Source organism: Lithobates pipiens, unplaced genomic scaffold, assembly GCF_037356315.1.
Source record: "Lithobates pipiens isolate NorthernLeopardFrog02 unplaced genomic scaffold, aLitPip1_a1.2 Scaffold_13, whole genome shotgun sequence".
Taxonomy (NCBI): Eukaryota; Metazoa; Chordata; class Amphibia; order Anura; family Ranidae; genus Lithobates; species Lithobates pipiens.
The window spans coordinates 74,383,777-74,399,778 of NW_027507718.1; the positions used below are offsets into that span (position 1 = coordinate 74,383,777).

The 16,002-nt window shown below is 43.9% G+C and overlaps 1 protein-coding gene across 7 annotated transcripts in view; it reads left to right on the forward strand.

The window, feature by feature from the left end:
- Positions 1-16,002, forward strand: part of SLC24A2 (solute carrier family 24 member 2) — a 353,458-nt gene that overhangs the window by 179,192 nt on the left and 158,264 nt on the right. For all 7 annotated transcript variants that reach the window (XM_077475217.1, XM_077475218.1, XM_077475219.1 and 4 more), the window contains one exon: positions 1,995-2,027. In XM_077475217.1, the coding sequence (XP_077331343.1) occupies positions 1,995-2,027 (33 nt within the window). The remainder of the gene's footprint in view (positions 1-1,994; positions 2,028-16,002) is intronic.

Below are 16,002 nucleotides of genomic sequence, written 5' to 3' on the forward strand. Positions count from 1 at the left end.
GGACACTGATGAGGCTGCACTGATGAGCACTGATGAGGCAGCACTGATTGGCACTGACAAGCTGCACTGATGGGCACTAATGTGGAGGCACTGGTGAAGCTGCACCGATGAGGGGACACTGATGGGCACTAATAAGCTGCACTGATGGGAACCAATAAGCTGCACTAATGGGCACCGATGAGGCTGCACTGATTAACAGGGCACTTATAATCAGTGCCCTGATTATGAGTGTAAATGCTGTACTCACTGTGCCCTGACAGATCGGCTCCCTTTCCTCACACGCTGTCTCGGAGAGGTGAAAAGAGCTGATAACTGGAAAACTGCTATTTACATTGTGACAGCTGTGAATGGACATAGCTGATCACATGGTAAATGGCCTCTGCAATTGGCCCTTTACCCCAATCTTTGATCAGCTGAGTCTAAAGAATACACCAGTCACAGAGCTGTTTTTTCTTCTTTTTTTTTAGGTGACTGACAGGGTTGCTTTAAACATAATGGAGTAGAAAAGGCCATAAAGGAACAGTTTTTTAAATCTGTGCAGCAATAAATTGCTCCAGTTGAAAGAAATTCTGTAATAAGAAAAATATGGGAGCTGCCATTGCTAACTTGTCAGTTTAAAAATCCAAAGCATGCAGCTCTAATGACTTTGATCAGGAGTTCTGATTTAGTTTGACTTGCTCTGGATATCTCAGAAAGTATTGAAGGCAGACACAGCCAAACAACTAGCATTTTCATAATCAGCCTACTTATTTCTTCCATGTGAAGTGTATTTTCATCCAAAAAAGCTAAAGTTGTGTTAAAATTATTTTATACTGTAACAGCTCTGACCTGAACTTAAGTTGGGATTGGGACAGAGGCAGCTCCAGCTGGCTATTATATGGTGATACCTACATTTTATAGATGAATGACTGTCACTGGGGTATTGCTCTACCAGTGATGTAAATTCTTTCTACTAAAAGAAGTAAACATATTTTTAAAAGCATCAAGACATTACGTTACTTGATTTGTCCTGATGTATTTGCTAGATTTAGAAGTTATGATAAAATTACATTTTTCTTCAATGTCTATAAAATTCTCATGCTCGTGGAAGACTTAGTCGAAACTGTTTTTCAGGAATTCAAAAAAGCTGTCTAAAGTTCTTGAGTTCTTGGTGCCACTAAGCAAAACAAATTTGAATTAATTGTTTTAAGTGTCAAATATGTTGTAACACTGCTCTCTGATGTATTAATTGTATCAGCACACCATACAGAATGTTATGTATGTACTGCACTGATACCAACAAGCAGTCTTTATTTGGACATCTTAATAGCTTAATTGGCCTTAGGGATTGCTATTCTTACAAGCCCTTTTGAGCTACTCAAATCCTTAGGCATGTGCTTTTCATATGTGGGATCTCCCTTACCGAAATATGCTTGATGCTTGAACATGTCTGATGCACAGCATACATGCACCTACATTTATTATAAGCCAACATACTTTCATTTTACAGGTCAGTAATGATAATAATGTTTTTTTATTACTGATTAAACTTGCAAGGGTCAAATGGTTACTAAATTTACCATAATGTTTAATACATTTACTAGACCGGTAAAAACAAATTTGTTTTTAGAGGAAAGGTGTGGCACGCAAGCCTTGGGTCCTAAATTTAAAGCAAGCATGTATATTCATAAATTCCTCTGAAGAAATGGACATTGATCTGGGAAGCATGAAAGGAAATTAAATAATCTTTAAATAGGATCGGAGGCATCCAGTAGTTTACTAAGAGACAACTGGATAGGCCTGACACCATTACTTGTGTTTTTAGTCTTTAGACGTCACTGTGTTGTCAGTAATAACAGGAAAATTGGGGCTGAGTGCATTTATGGCAGTTTAGCAGTTTTTTTACTTTTACATGGTCTATGCAGGGATAGAAACTAGGGTGATATGCTGCCTTTTTTTTTTTTTGCCCTGACATACATAATAAGGATGCATGCTGTTTTTTTGCTTTTTTTCAGACATGGACTGAGGCGGTTACATCCCCTACTAAGGTCAGTATTTCTCATAATACAGTATATATAATGATACATTAAATTTGTAGCTTATGGTCCCTTTACACAAACTTTGAACTGCTTAGTTCCTCTCATTCGAGTGCCAATAGCACAACTACTGTCATGCACCTAGCCACTTTCAGGCAAAGAAACGTGGGACACAAATGATTGTCCAGTTGTAAGCAAAGTCCCAATTCATGTTTAAATACATGTAAACACATACATACATAGTATAGTCAAGTTACCAGAATGATTGTTACGCTACTAAAGATTGCGCACATCTAAAAATGCACATCTAAAAATTAGTACTTTAGGTGCGTATTTTACATAGGTTTTTCTGGCAGCTCTGTCAAAAAGAACCTGCATTCCATGAAAAACTACAGTGCCTTGCAAAAGTATTCACCCCCTGGGCTTTTTACTTTTTTTTACATTACAGCCTTTAGGTCAATGTTTTTTTTTTATTTGAATTATATGTGATGGATCAGGACACAATAGTCTAAGTTGGTGAAGAAAAATCTGAGAAATATATACATAAAATTAATTTTCAGAAATAAAAAACTGATAATTGCCATGTGCGTATGTATTCACCCCCTTTGTTATGAAGCCCATAAAAAGCTCTGGTGCAACCAATTACCTTCAGAAGTCACATAATTAGTGAAATGAGGTCCACCTGTGTGCAATCTAGTGTCGCATGATCTGCCATTACATATACACACCTTTTTGAAAGGCCCCAGAGGCTGCAACACCTAAGCAAGAGGCACCACTACCAAACATTGCCATGAAGACCAAGGAATTCTCCAAACAAGTAAGGGACAATGATGTTGAGAAGTACAAGTCAGAGTGAGGTTATAAAAACATATTCAAATCTTTGATGATCCCTAGGAGCAACATCAAATCTATCATAACCAAATGCAAAGAACATGGGACAACAGCAAACCTGCCAAGAGACGGACGCACACCAAAACACACAGACCAGGCAAGGAGGGCATTAATCAGAGAGGCAGCACAGAGACCTAAGGTAACCCAGGAGGAGCTGCAGAGTTCCATAGCAGAGACTGGAGTATCTGTACATAGGACTAAAATAAGCCGTATGCTCCATAGAGCTGGGCTTTATGGCAGAGTGGCCAGAAGAAAGCCATTACTTTCAGCAAAAAACAAAATGACACGTTTTAAGTTTGCGAAAAGGCATGTGGGAGACTCCCAAAATGTAAGGCAGAAGGTGTTCTGGTCTGATGAGACTAAAACTGAACTTTTTGGCCCTAAAAGAAAACGCTATGTCTGGCGCAAACCCAACACATCACATCACCCAAAGAACACCATCCCTACAGTCAAACATGGTGGTGGCAGTATCATGCTGTGGGGATGTTTTTCAGCAGTCAAGACTGGGAAACTGGTCAGAGTTGAGGGAAAGATGGATGGTACTAAATACAGGGATATTCTTGAGCAAAACCTGTACCATTCTGTGTGTAATTTGAGGCTAGGACGAAGGTTCACTTTCCAGAAGGACAATGACCTCAAACACGCTGCTAAAGCAACACTTGAGTGGTTTAAGGGGAAATATGTAAATGTGTTGGAATGGCCTAGTCAAAGCCCAGACCTCAATCCAATAGAAAATCTGTGATCAGACTTAAAGATTCCTGTCCACAAGCACAAACCATCCAACTTGAAGGAGCTGAAGCAGTTTTGCAAGTAGGAATGGGAAAAAATCCCATCCCAAGTGATAAGATGTGGCAAGCTCATAGAGACTTATACAAAGCGACTTGGAGCTGTGATAGCTGCAAAAGGTGGCTCTACAAAGTATTGACTTTAGGGTGAATAGCTATGCACATTGACTTTTTCTGTTATTTTGTACTATTTGTTGTTTGCTTCACAATAAAAAAAAAAATCTTCAAAGTTGTGGGCATGTTCTGTAAATTAAATGATGCAAATCCTCAAACAATCCATGTTAATTCCAGGTCATAAGGCAACAAAACATGAAAAATGCCAAGGGGGGTGAATACTTTTGCAAGGCACTGTACACGTATACCCATGTAAAAGAATCTTAAAAGCTGTCTGCAGATGTCCAACCAATATTCCAGGCACTTAACAAAAGCTAGGTATTTCTAAACAGGGATACACAACACTAAATAAATCTAAGCCCTTGTACACACGGTCGGACATTCCGACGGAAAATGTCCGATCGGACCGCGTTGTTGGATAATCCGACCGTGTGTGGGCTCCATCGGACTGTTTCCGTCGGAATATCCGACCGACAAAGTTTTAGAGCTGGGCTATAAAACTTTCCGACAACATGATCCGATCGAACTTTGTCCGATCGTTTGTAGAGAATTCCGATCGGACAAAGTGCCACGCATGCTCAGATCAAATTCCTAGACCAAAACTATTGGCTACTAGCCTGAACGTAGTCCCGTCGTAAACGAAATAACGTCACCATGTTCTGAACGATCAGATTTTTTGACAACTTTGTCCGACCGTGTGTATGCAACACAAGTTTCGGACAAAATCCGTCGGACAAAATCCGACGGATTTTGTTGTCGGAATGTCCGACCGTGTGTACAAAGGCTAAGTCTGTCTCTGTTGCACCAGACCAGACTCTGAACTATTTCCCGAAGAAGTCCAGTGCAAAAAAATTAAAGAGATGTTAAGAACTTCACAACATCATTTAGTGTTGTAGATTGGAAAAAGTTACTGAGATCATTTCCTTTAGGCTTTAATGTTTTGTAAAACGGCCAACGAATGCATGTATACAGAACCCTGTACTCCACATCTCTACTGTACTGGATGAGCAGCTAAATGTGAACACACATTGTCAAGCCTAAGGAAAGCAAAGCTCCAGTAACAACATTTCGTGCACCTGTAATGTGGTTGCTAGAAACCAAAGGGAAAAGTCACAACCACTTTAACACATATTCAATGGATTTATTGGGTTGTAGAAGCCTCATATAAACCTGTTCTCTTGGTACTTTTGTGAGCACACTTATTTTTTATTTATAATCATTTCAATAGATAAAGTTACACTATAATGTTCCACTGGGCTTTTTGAAATAGTATTACTGCTGTCTTTTTAAAAGTGGTTGAAGTGGTTGTAAAAATCTGGCATGAAATATAAACGAATTATATCCCTGTATGGTATGTACTTGTCTCAATACAGAGCACTAAGTGTCATTTCTGTCTGCTGCCTTGTTAATCTACTATCTGCTTTATCTGCTTAAAGAGGAGGGCCAGTTAAAAAAAAAAAAAAAGTCAGCAGCTGCAAACACTGCAGCTGCTGACTTAATAAACACACTTACCTGTCCAGGGCGCCCGCGATGTCGGCCGCCCGAGGCCGACCCGTCCCTCGGCTCTCGGGTCCCGGCGCCGCCATTCCCTCTAAGGGAAACAGGCAGCGGAGCCTTACGGCTTCACTGCCCGTTTCCTACTGCGCATGCGCGAGTCCCGCAGCGCTTTCTGAATGGGATGCGCTGTGTTCTGGAACACACAGTTCCCAGAACACAGCGCGACCCATTACCCAGAAGACGCCGCGACGAAGACAGAAGACAGAAGATCTCCGCGGAGGAGGAAGAGGAAGATTAGGATAAAGTGCCTAGCAACAGGCATTTCTGGTAAGTAAAAAAAAATATTTTTTTTCATTTTATTTTTTTTAGATTTTTTTCTCATTTTTAACATTTTTGGGTTTTCAGGGTGGCCCTCCACTTTAAGTTATTCCATGCAACTTTCCCTGACACCAAGAGGTAAAAAGATGACAGGGGAGGGATCTCCAGCATGCAGCCTGTGATTGACAGCCAAAGCTTTGTTCCTGTGTGCTGTGTGTGTGTGTGTGTGGGGGGGGGGGGGGGGGGGAGGTTGTTCTTCCCTCCAATAAGCTCTCAGGGCTCTACTCACTGAGCTCTGCAGAGTGTAGCTTCAGATCCCTGTCCCCCAGTTTCTGAAAGCCTAGACAAGTTGTATAAATTCTGCACTGAACAGCTGTATAGAAGAGAAGACTGTAGATAAACAGCTACAACGTATGTAGGAGGATTTGTTTAATCTGTGTGTATCATCTGAGGCCAGTCACTTCACTGAGTATATGGAAGGGTTTATAACCACTTTAAGTTTATGCAATGTATTTCTGTGGTGAATGCCTGTACAGGCATACCCTACTTTTAAGTACACAATGGGGTTTATTTACTAAAGCTGGAAAGTGCAAAATCAGGCTCACTTATGCATAAAACCATTGAGCTTCCAGGTTTTATTACCAAAGCTTAATTGAAAAAGCTGGGGTTAGAAGCTCATTGGTTTCTATGCAGAAGTGAGCCTGATTTTTCACTTTCCAGCTTTAGTAAATAAACCCCATTGTGTACTTAAAAGTGGGGTATGCCTGTATTGTAGATTTACATAGACAAGTTTTAGTATTTTGCACTACAAGGCATGTTTTTTTTTTTTTTAACCACTTCAGCCCCGGACCAATTTTCAGCCTAAGGATCAGAGGTCTTTTTACAATTTCGCACTGCACTGCTTTAACTGGTAATTGCGCGGTCATGCAATGTTGTACCCAAACAAAATTTGCGTCCTTTTCTTCACACAAATAGAGCTTTCTTTTGATGGTATTTGATTGCCTCTGCGATTTTTATTTTTTGCGATATAAATGGAAAAAGACCGAAAATTTTCAGAAAAAAATATATTTTCTACTTTTTGTTATAAGAAAAATCGAATAAACTCAATTTTAGTCATACATTTAGGGCAAAATTTATTCAGCCACATGTCTTTAGTAAAAAAACAAATGTCAATAAGCATATATTTATTGGTTTGCGCAAAAGTTATAGCGTCTACAAACTAGAGTACATTTTCTGGAATTTACACAGCTTTTAATTTATGACTGCCTATCTCATTTCTTGAGGTGCTAAAATGGCAGGGCAGTACAACCCCCCCCCAAATGACCCCATTTTGGAAAGTAGACACCCCAAGGAAATTGCTGAGGGGCATGTTGAGCCCATTGAATATTTTTTTTTTGTCCCAAGTGATTGAATAATGACAAAAAAAAAAGTTTACAAAAAGTTGTCACTAAATGATATATTGCTCACACATGCCATAGTTATATGTGGAATTGCACCCCAAAATATATTCTGCTGCTTCTCCTGAGTACGGGGATACCACATATGTGGAACTTTTTGGGAGTCTAACCATGTACGGCATCCCGAAAACCAATCACTGCCTTCAGGATTTCTAAGGGTGCAAATTTTTGATTTCACTCCTCACTACCTATCACAGTTTCGAAGGCCATAAAATGCCAAAATAACACAACCCGCCCCCCCCCAAATGACCCCATTTTGGAAAGTAGACACCCCAAGGAAATTGCTGAGGGGCATGTTGAGCCCATTGAATATTTTTTTTTTGTCCCAAGTGATTGAATAATGACACAAAAAAAAAAGTTTACAAAAAGTTGTCACTAAATGATATATTGCTCACACATGCATAGTTATATGTGGAATTGCACCCCAAAATATATTCTGCTGCTTCTCCTGAGTACGGGGATACCACATATGTGGGACTTTTTGGGAGTCTAGCTGCGTACGGCACCCCGAAAACCAATCACTGCCTTCAGGGTTTCTAAGGGTTAAAATTTTTGATTTCACTCCTCACTACCTATCACAGTTTCGAAGGCCATAAAATGCCAAAATAGCACAAAACCCCCCCAAATGACCCCATTTTGGAAAGAAGACTCCCCAAGCTATTTACTGAGAGGCATGTTGAGTCCATGAAATATTTTATATTTTGCCACAAGATGCAGGAATATTATTTTTTATTTTTTTTTTTGCACAAAGTTGTCACTAAATGATATATTGCTCACACATGCTATGGGCATAAGTCAAATTACACCCCAAAATAAATTCTGCTGCTTCTCCCGAGTACGGGGATACCACATGTGGGGGACTTTTTGGGAGCCTAGCCACGTACAGGACCCTGAAAACCAAGCACTGCCTTCCGGATTTAAATATAAAACGCTACCAAAAAAAACTGTTAGCGATCGTAGGGATCAGGTCTGACTCTGCGATCGCTGCAGTTATGTGTTTAGTGTTTTGTAAGTTACAGTGATCGATCGATACTGCACTTGGGTGGGCTGGGCGGAGGGGCAAAACGCAGGTGCTAGCAGGTATCTGTGCTGATCCTGCCAACAATGTGTTTTTTTGGAACCCTAAACTGCTGGGGACGCTAGTATAGATCTGATCAGATCAGATATTGATCTGTTCAGATTCTATACCACTACGGGAGGTTTATGCTTTGCGTGTGGGTGTTAGTGGTCCTGGCACTAACCTAGCGCTGCCTGGGGCGACGCAGACCCTGACCCTAAAACCTAATTGATATCACCCGCCGGGTGATCAGGGGGTTAAACCTTTATTGGGTAATAAATTGTGGGTGCTCTGATGCTATAAAAAGCAAACTAGCTAACCAGAGTCACCCGTAACACTTATACGGTGATCACTGGTGAAAGGGTTAACTAGGGGCAATCAGGGGGTTAAAACCATTATTGGGTAGTATATGGGGGTACCTAGCGCTATAAAAACCTGGCGGTGAACCTAAAAAAATAACTAGCTACCTAGCGACACTAGTGACACTAATGCAGCGATCAGAAAAATGATCGCTTAGTGACACTGGCAAAAGGGGGTGAAAGGGTTAACTAGGGGCAATCAGGGGGTTAAAACCATTATTGGGTAGTATATCGGGGGACATAGCGCTATAAAAATCTGGCGGTGAACCTAAAAAAATAACTAGCTACTTAGCGGCACCAGTGACACTAATGCAGCGATCAGAAGAACGATCGCTTAGTGACACTGGCAAAAGGGGGTGAAAGGGTTAACTAGGGGCAATCAGGGGGTTAAAACCATTATTGGGTAGTATATCAGGGTACCTAGCGCTATAAAAACCTGGCGGTGCACCTAAAAAAATAACTAGCTACCTAGCGACACTAGCGACACTAATGCAGCGATCAGAAAAATGATTGCTTAGTGACACTGGCAAAAGGGGATGAAAGGGTTAACTAGGGGCAATCAGGGGGTTAAAACCTTTATTGGGTAGTATATCGGGGTACCTAGCGCTGTAAAAACCTGGTGGTGAACCTAAAAAAATAACTAGCTACTTAGCAGCACCAGTGACACTAATGCAGCGATCAGAAAAACGATTGTTTAGTGACACTGGCAAAAGGGGGTGAAAGGGTTAACTCTAGGGGCAATCAGGGGGTTAAACCTTTATTGGGGGTGGTAGGGGGCTACCCTGGACACTAACACTAACTGCCCTGACACTTTTTACTGTCACAACTGACACTGAATGCAGTGATCAGTAAATAAATGTTCACTGCAATCAGTGACACTGTGACTGGGAGGGGGAGGGGGGCGGGGGGGATCGGGGGCGATCGGGGGGTGTGATGGGGGGGGGTTTGTGTGCCTATGTGTGCCTACATGTTAGTGTAGTGTTTGGTGCACTTACTTTCAGTGTTCTCCTCGTAGTCCGGTCAAAAAGACCGCCCAGAGGAGAATGACATCACTTCCTCCCTGCCTGTGTTTACTATACACAGCGGGAGGAAGCTCCTCATTCGCCAGGAGCGATCGAGAGGGGGTGGCCAGAAACCAACGGCCATCCCCTCATCCCGGATCGCTCCTGAAGCGAAACGGACCGCCGCATCCAGCGGGAGGGGGTCCGATCGGACCCCCCCACCCGCTGGAAGGCAAGCACGTACATGTACGTGCTTGTGCCTGTACATGCCATTCTGATGACATACATTGGCATGCGGCGGTCCTTAAGTGGTTAAATAAGATTTTATTGAAAAAGAGGGTACATGACAGAATTATACAAATTCGCAAGGACAAAAATATTATTTTTTTTGCTTTAGAGTACAAGTTAGATAAGTACAGTGATAAGTCACATAGTGGTGCATGAACATAGTACACTTTACAAGGAATGGAAAACACACTATTCCCCTTCTGAGAAAAGGAGAAGGGGAGGTTTTAACTGGATGGATCTGAAACTAACAAGGCACTATGCTAACCTCAGAGGGAACCAGAGTATAATGTACAACATACATGAAAATAAAAGACAGAGGGGGAGGAAGGGAGGGGGGGAGAAAGGGGTCTGGATCCGGTATGGCTGGGCATATATGGGGGGATCCAGTAGAAGTCCAAATAGCCGGTAGAGGGGGGTATAACCCAGGTAAGGGGAGAGGGAGTCTGAAATCCGCAGTCCTGTCGGCTGTAGCATCAGGTTGTAGCAAAGGTTGCTGTTGATAAGGGCCCGTTGTAGATAAAAGAGTGTTCCTCAAGATGAGCTCGTTCCCGGGGAGTGAGCTTCGAGGCTATAAACAAGTCCCATCTGTTGTGGAAGCGCTGTTTGGCTTTCTCGTGGATGAAATTTGTATTGAGTTTGTCCCGGAATAGGAGGTGCAGGAGATCTCTGCTGACTTGGGAAACAGAGGGTTTAGCAGTGGATGTCCAGTTGGCTAGAATGGCTCTCCTAGCAAGTAGGAGGCAAATCAGGGCCCATTCCTTGCCCAGAGGTGCGGGAGTGGTTGACCAAGGGAGTAGTTTGGGATCCCAGTGCCCAAAGATAAGGAGGAACGGATCCTTAGGGAGCTTCAGCAGTGTAATCTCGAAGATGTAGGCTAGGATTTGGTCCCAGAAAGTGGAGATAACAGAGCAAGTCCAATAACGGTGTGTGAGGGAGGGTTTAGGTTGGTGGCAGAAGGGGCACATTGAAGATGAAGAAGAGTGTGGTTGTGCTGATGGTAGGAAGGGGATGTGTGCCCGATGTGCAATTTTCAACTGGGTTTCCCTCCAGGATTCGTTTGGAACCAAGTTGTACACTGAGCTGAGGCCGTGAAGGATCTTTTCTACTATGTCAGCGTCCAGGAAATCTTTTGCCCAGTTGGATACTGAGGAGGATTCCAGAGGAGGTGTCGTTTTCAAAAGTAGAGGCTTGTAGATGTCAGAAATTTTGTAGGAGTCTTTTAGTAGGAGTGCCTCAATGAATGAGGATTTAAATCTTGTGGGTTCATCTCTGCAGGTTTTTTGTAGAAAGCTGAGACATTGACCATGGTGGAAGGCAGATGTATCGGGGAGAGAGAACTTGGTGGCCAGAAAGCAGAAGGATAGTGCACGACCAGATTCCAGGTCACATAGGGAGGAGAAGGTAGTGAGGCCCCTTTGCCGCCATGCCTCATATGGTTGGTGGTCCAGACCCGGGGTAAAATTTGGATGACCCTGTACCGGAAGGAATCTAGATATGAAAGGAGATAGTTTGAGACCTTTCCTTGCCTTCCTCCAGGCGATAGCTGTATCTCTCAGCAGAAGGTTGTGTTGGAGTGGCGGTGGCAGTGATTTCCACCTGCAGTGGAGAAGAACTGTTAGGGAATAGGGATGAGTCATTTCAGCCTCTAGCTGATAGTTAGAGCAGCGGGATTTTTGGGTTATCCAGTCCAGGCCCACCCTCAAAAGACAAGCTAGGTTATATGTTGTGAGGTTGGGGAGACTAATACCGCCTTCGGTTTTGGGAAGATGGAGTTTTGAGAAGTCTATGCATGGTCTATTGTTTCGCCAGATGAATTTGGATATCGCAGAATTTAGGAGTTTGGTATCCTTGTGCCTAAGGAGCAAGGGTACCGTCTGGAGGGGATACAATAGGCGTGTGTGAAACTGACCATTTTGACCAGATGACACCTTCCTAGAAGCGAAAGAGGCAGATCCATCCAGTTTTCTAATTTCTGAGTAATTTTAGCAAAGAGGGGGGGATAATTCAGGTGGTAGAGAGAGCAAGGGAGTTTCCCTATTTTAACTCCCAGGTAAGTGATATGAGATCTTGCGATCGTGAAAATGGACTTCTGAGCCCAAGCTGGAGGTGGAAGGGAACCTAAGGGAAGTATCTCGCTCTTGGAGTAATTTATACGTAATCCCGAGCATTTTCTGAATTGGTCAAAAGTGTATTTGATCGTGGGCATGTCTACGGACGGGTTGGCGGAGCCCATTTTTCTCAAAACCATGGAAAGCCACTTGAAACTAACATTGTCAAAAGCCTTTTCAGCATTGAGGGTAATAATGGCAAGGTCACCGTTTGGGTTACATCTAGCGTGTTCTAGCGCTATCATAACCTTTCTGATATTAATCGTTGCCGTTCTGCCCTGGACAAATCCTGATTGGGCAGGATGTATCAGGGAGGGGATGATGTTGGCCAGTCGTTTGGCTAGTATTGTGGAAAGAATTTTGACATTGAGGTTTAGAAGCAAAATGGGCCTGTATGAGCCAGGTTCTTGTGGATCTTTCCCTTTTTTTTCTAGCAGTTTAACTATCGCTTAGTTGTCTGTGGGTAAATAGGGGCCGCCGGACCACATGTGTTGGTAGACATCTTTAAGAGTCGGTGCTAGGAATGGGCTTAGAGATTTGTAGAATTCGCCTGTTAGGCCATCTGGGCCGGGGGCTTTAGAGGAGGCTAGGTTACGAATTGTGGAGGTTATTTCCATGAGGGAGATGGGAGTATTTAGGGAGTCTAGTTGGGAGGGTGATATTCAGGTCAACTCCACTTTCTCTAGGAAATCGTGTGCCGTGGGCTGGTCAATAGGGTCCGCCGCATAGTAGTAGCGCAGCATAGCCGCATTTATACCTTTTTGCGTGGTCGTTACATTGCCGTCTGCGTCGCGTAAAGAGGGGATAATAGTTGGGTGGTAGGGTCCCTTACACAGTCTGGCAAGAAGCTTGCCCGCCTTGTTGCCAAATTTATGGAGAGTAGCATCAAGGTACGCTCTTTTGGTAGATTCCAGGGTGTCGGCCCAGGTGTCAAAAGACTGTTTGGCTATTTGCCAAGCCATCTGGTTTTCGGGAGAGTCATGAGCGTAAAGTGCTCATTGTGCTTGGTGAAGTCTGGAACTGGAGGTGTTGTAGTTAAGATGGGCGTTTCTTTTAAACCAAGATGCATAGGAGATAATGCGACCCCTGAGGAACGCTTTACCAGCATCCCAAAACAGGTTCGGATTATTAGTGTGAGTTGCATTCGTTTGCGTGTAGACTAGCTACTCTTTTTCTATGTAAGCTTGGAAGTCAGCGTTGTGTTGAAGGTAGGATGGGAAGCACCATATTTTGGGATTGGGGTGTATGTCAGGTGTCTCTAGGGTCACAGAGATGGGTGCATGGTCAGAAATAGCTATGTCATGAATATCCGCTCCTGGGATCAGGGGAATTAGGTAGTTCGAACTGAATAAGTAGACTATCCTAGTGAAGACATTGTGCGGGTGGGAGTAGAAGGAGAATTCGCGATCGGTTGGGTGGTGTAGTCGCCAAATGTCATGAAGGCGAAGGGAGTCCATCGTTGATGCTAGGATCGTGGGATTGGTAGGGGCTGAAGGTGGGATGGGGCGTGGTAGCGAGGACTTGTCGTCTAACGGGTGGATTATGGAGTTAAAGTCACCCCCGACGATTTGGGGAAGGTGGGGATGGCGTAGAAGCCAGCTGGTTAATGTGCTGAAGAATTGCTTCGTAGGGCTGTTAGGGGCATAGACATTGGAAATTACGAGCTCTTTCATCCCTATATGGACACGAATGGAAAGAAGTCTGCCCTGTTGATCTGCGTCTGTAGATAAGATCTTACAGGGAAGGTTCTTATGAATAAGGATAAGTACTCCCGCCTTACAGCCAATGGCCTCAGAGCCAACCACTGTACCCACCCACAGTTTGTTCATCCGATCAAAGTCGGGTGAAGAAAGATGGGTTTCTTGCAGCAAAGCTATGTCGGCTTTAAGCCTTTTGAGGTGCCGAAGTACCTTCAGTCTTTTGGAGGGGGAACGAAGCCCCTTCACTTTCCACGAGACTATTTGCAGCATGGTGGAATGTTGATGGGGATATGGGTTGCGCATACTAGTAACATTTGGTTGTGGGAACCTGAGTAAGGCAAAAGCGGAGATGCTACGCTATAATAGGCCAGGTGGGCCTTTGGTAAAGGGACAGCGGACAAAGTCAAATCGAGAGTGGACGTAGTGGGGGAGGGAGGAGAGTGGGGGGGGGGGGAATGAAGGGTATGTGTGCCAGAAACAAATAAAGCCGCATACACACGGGCGGACTGTCTGGCCAACTAAGTCCGTCAGACAATCCGACAGACAGTCCGTCCTACTTTCGAATGAACGGACTTGACCACACACGATGAACAGACAGTCTGCTGAAAGCTTGCACGATGACGTGTACAGCACGTACGACGGGACTAGAAATACGACGTCCAATACACTGCAATGCAACCTTTCGCCGTGTAAATCCTTTCTGAGCATGCGCCATACTTAGTCCGTCGAACTAGCCTACTCACGAGCGGACTGTCCGCTGAAACCAAAGTTGGACGGACTGTATTACGGAAATTCCAAAAGACTTAGTCCGCCAGACTGTCCGCTGAAAAAGTCCGCTGAAGCCCACACACGAGCGGACTGTCCGCTGAAATGTGTTTCAGCGGACTAAGTTGGACAGACAGTCCGCCCGTGTGTACGCGGCCTAAGAAAGAAACAAATATAAACATTTACCAACTTCACTTTTTTCCGCATGGGGGTCACTGTGAAGACCAGCTCCCATAACCAAGCCTCGTGCCTGATGCAGATATTTCCGCCCTTCAGAGAGGGGACAGGGTATGCCATCAGTCCAGGCGGGGGTTCAGAGCGTGCAAAATGGTCTGCACAGCGAAACCCTAGGGGAAATGCAAGTGCAATCATGTAGGAACAAACCAAATAGTAAAACCATTGAAAATGTGAAACGTTGTTAACTATGGTAGAGAACAAAATTCAAGCAAGAATAACTCAATAACCCTTTTACCCATGTCTGATACTACCTGAGGAGTGTGGACTAGTGATGGCCGAACGGTTCGCCCGGCGGTCGTTTCGCGGTGAATTTCGTCTATTTGCGGTCCGCCCGTTCGGCGGACTATTGGCGCCGTTCGCCCGGTGGACTTTCGTGTTTACTATGTAAAAGAACTTTGACCTATGATGACACATCCATCATGGGGTACAGGACAGCCAATTTGGACATTCCCCCTAACTCATAAATACACCCGATCCGGCGGCCATTTTACATTCTTTCTTCTGTCACTATAGGGAGAGGTTGCTGTGTGGAGCAGGGAGAGATTACAGTGACCCAAATCGCTAGCTATTTGGTACACAAAAGTTCTTTTCAGGACTGGTATAGGTGTTAGGTGTAGTTCAGGATAGGCAGTGCTGTGCTAGTGATTGTTGCAGCAGCCTGAGTGTCTTTTGTCAGTTTAGAGAAAGGGACAGGACGGTGTGTGCTGCAGGGACAGCCAGTTTAGTCATTAGCTGTTACTATCAGGTCCACAAAAGTGCTATTTCAATTATTGTTCCAGTAGCCTCGTTTTGTCAGTTTATATAGGGACAGGCAGGAAGCAGTGTGTGAGGCAGTGAGGGTCAGTTTAATCAGTAGCTGTTACTATTAGTTCCTCAAAGGTTCTTTTCAGGACTGGTATCAGTGGTATGGTAATAGGCTTGTACACGTATAATATTCTTTCTTCCAAATATAGAAAGAATATTATACTTGACTGCTGCCCTTCTGCTGCAGTCTGCTAATCATTCACAACCCACTTGTTCCACAAAGCTCCTTATAAGGACTGGTAACTTGGTCTGTCTAGGGTGCTACAGTACATAGGGTTGAGTGAGGTACAGTCTGCCATTCTATAAGGACTGGTATAGGTCCACAGTACATAGGGTTGAGGTGCACTACTGCTGACCGCTGCCCTATATTGCAGCAGTCCTTCATCGGTATAGGGACTGACGTACAGTCTGCTAATCCCTCACACACAACCTACTTGGTCCACAAAAGTCCTTATAAGGACTGGTAACTTGGTCTGTCTAGGGTGCTACAGTACATAGGGTTGAGTGAGGTACAGTCTGCCATTCTATAAGGACTGGTATAGGTCCACAATACATAGGGTTGAGGTGCACTACTGCTGACCGTTGCCCTATACTGCAGCAGTCCTT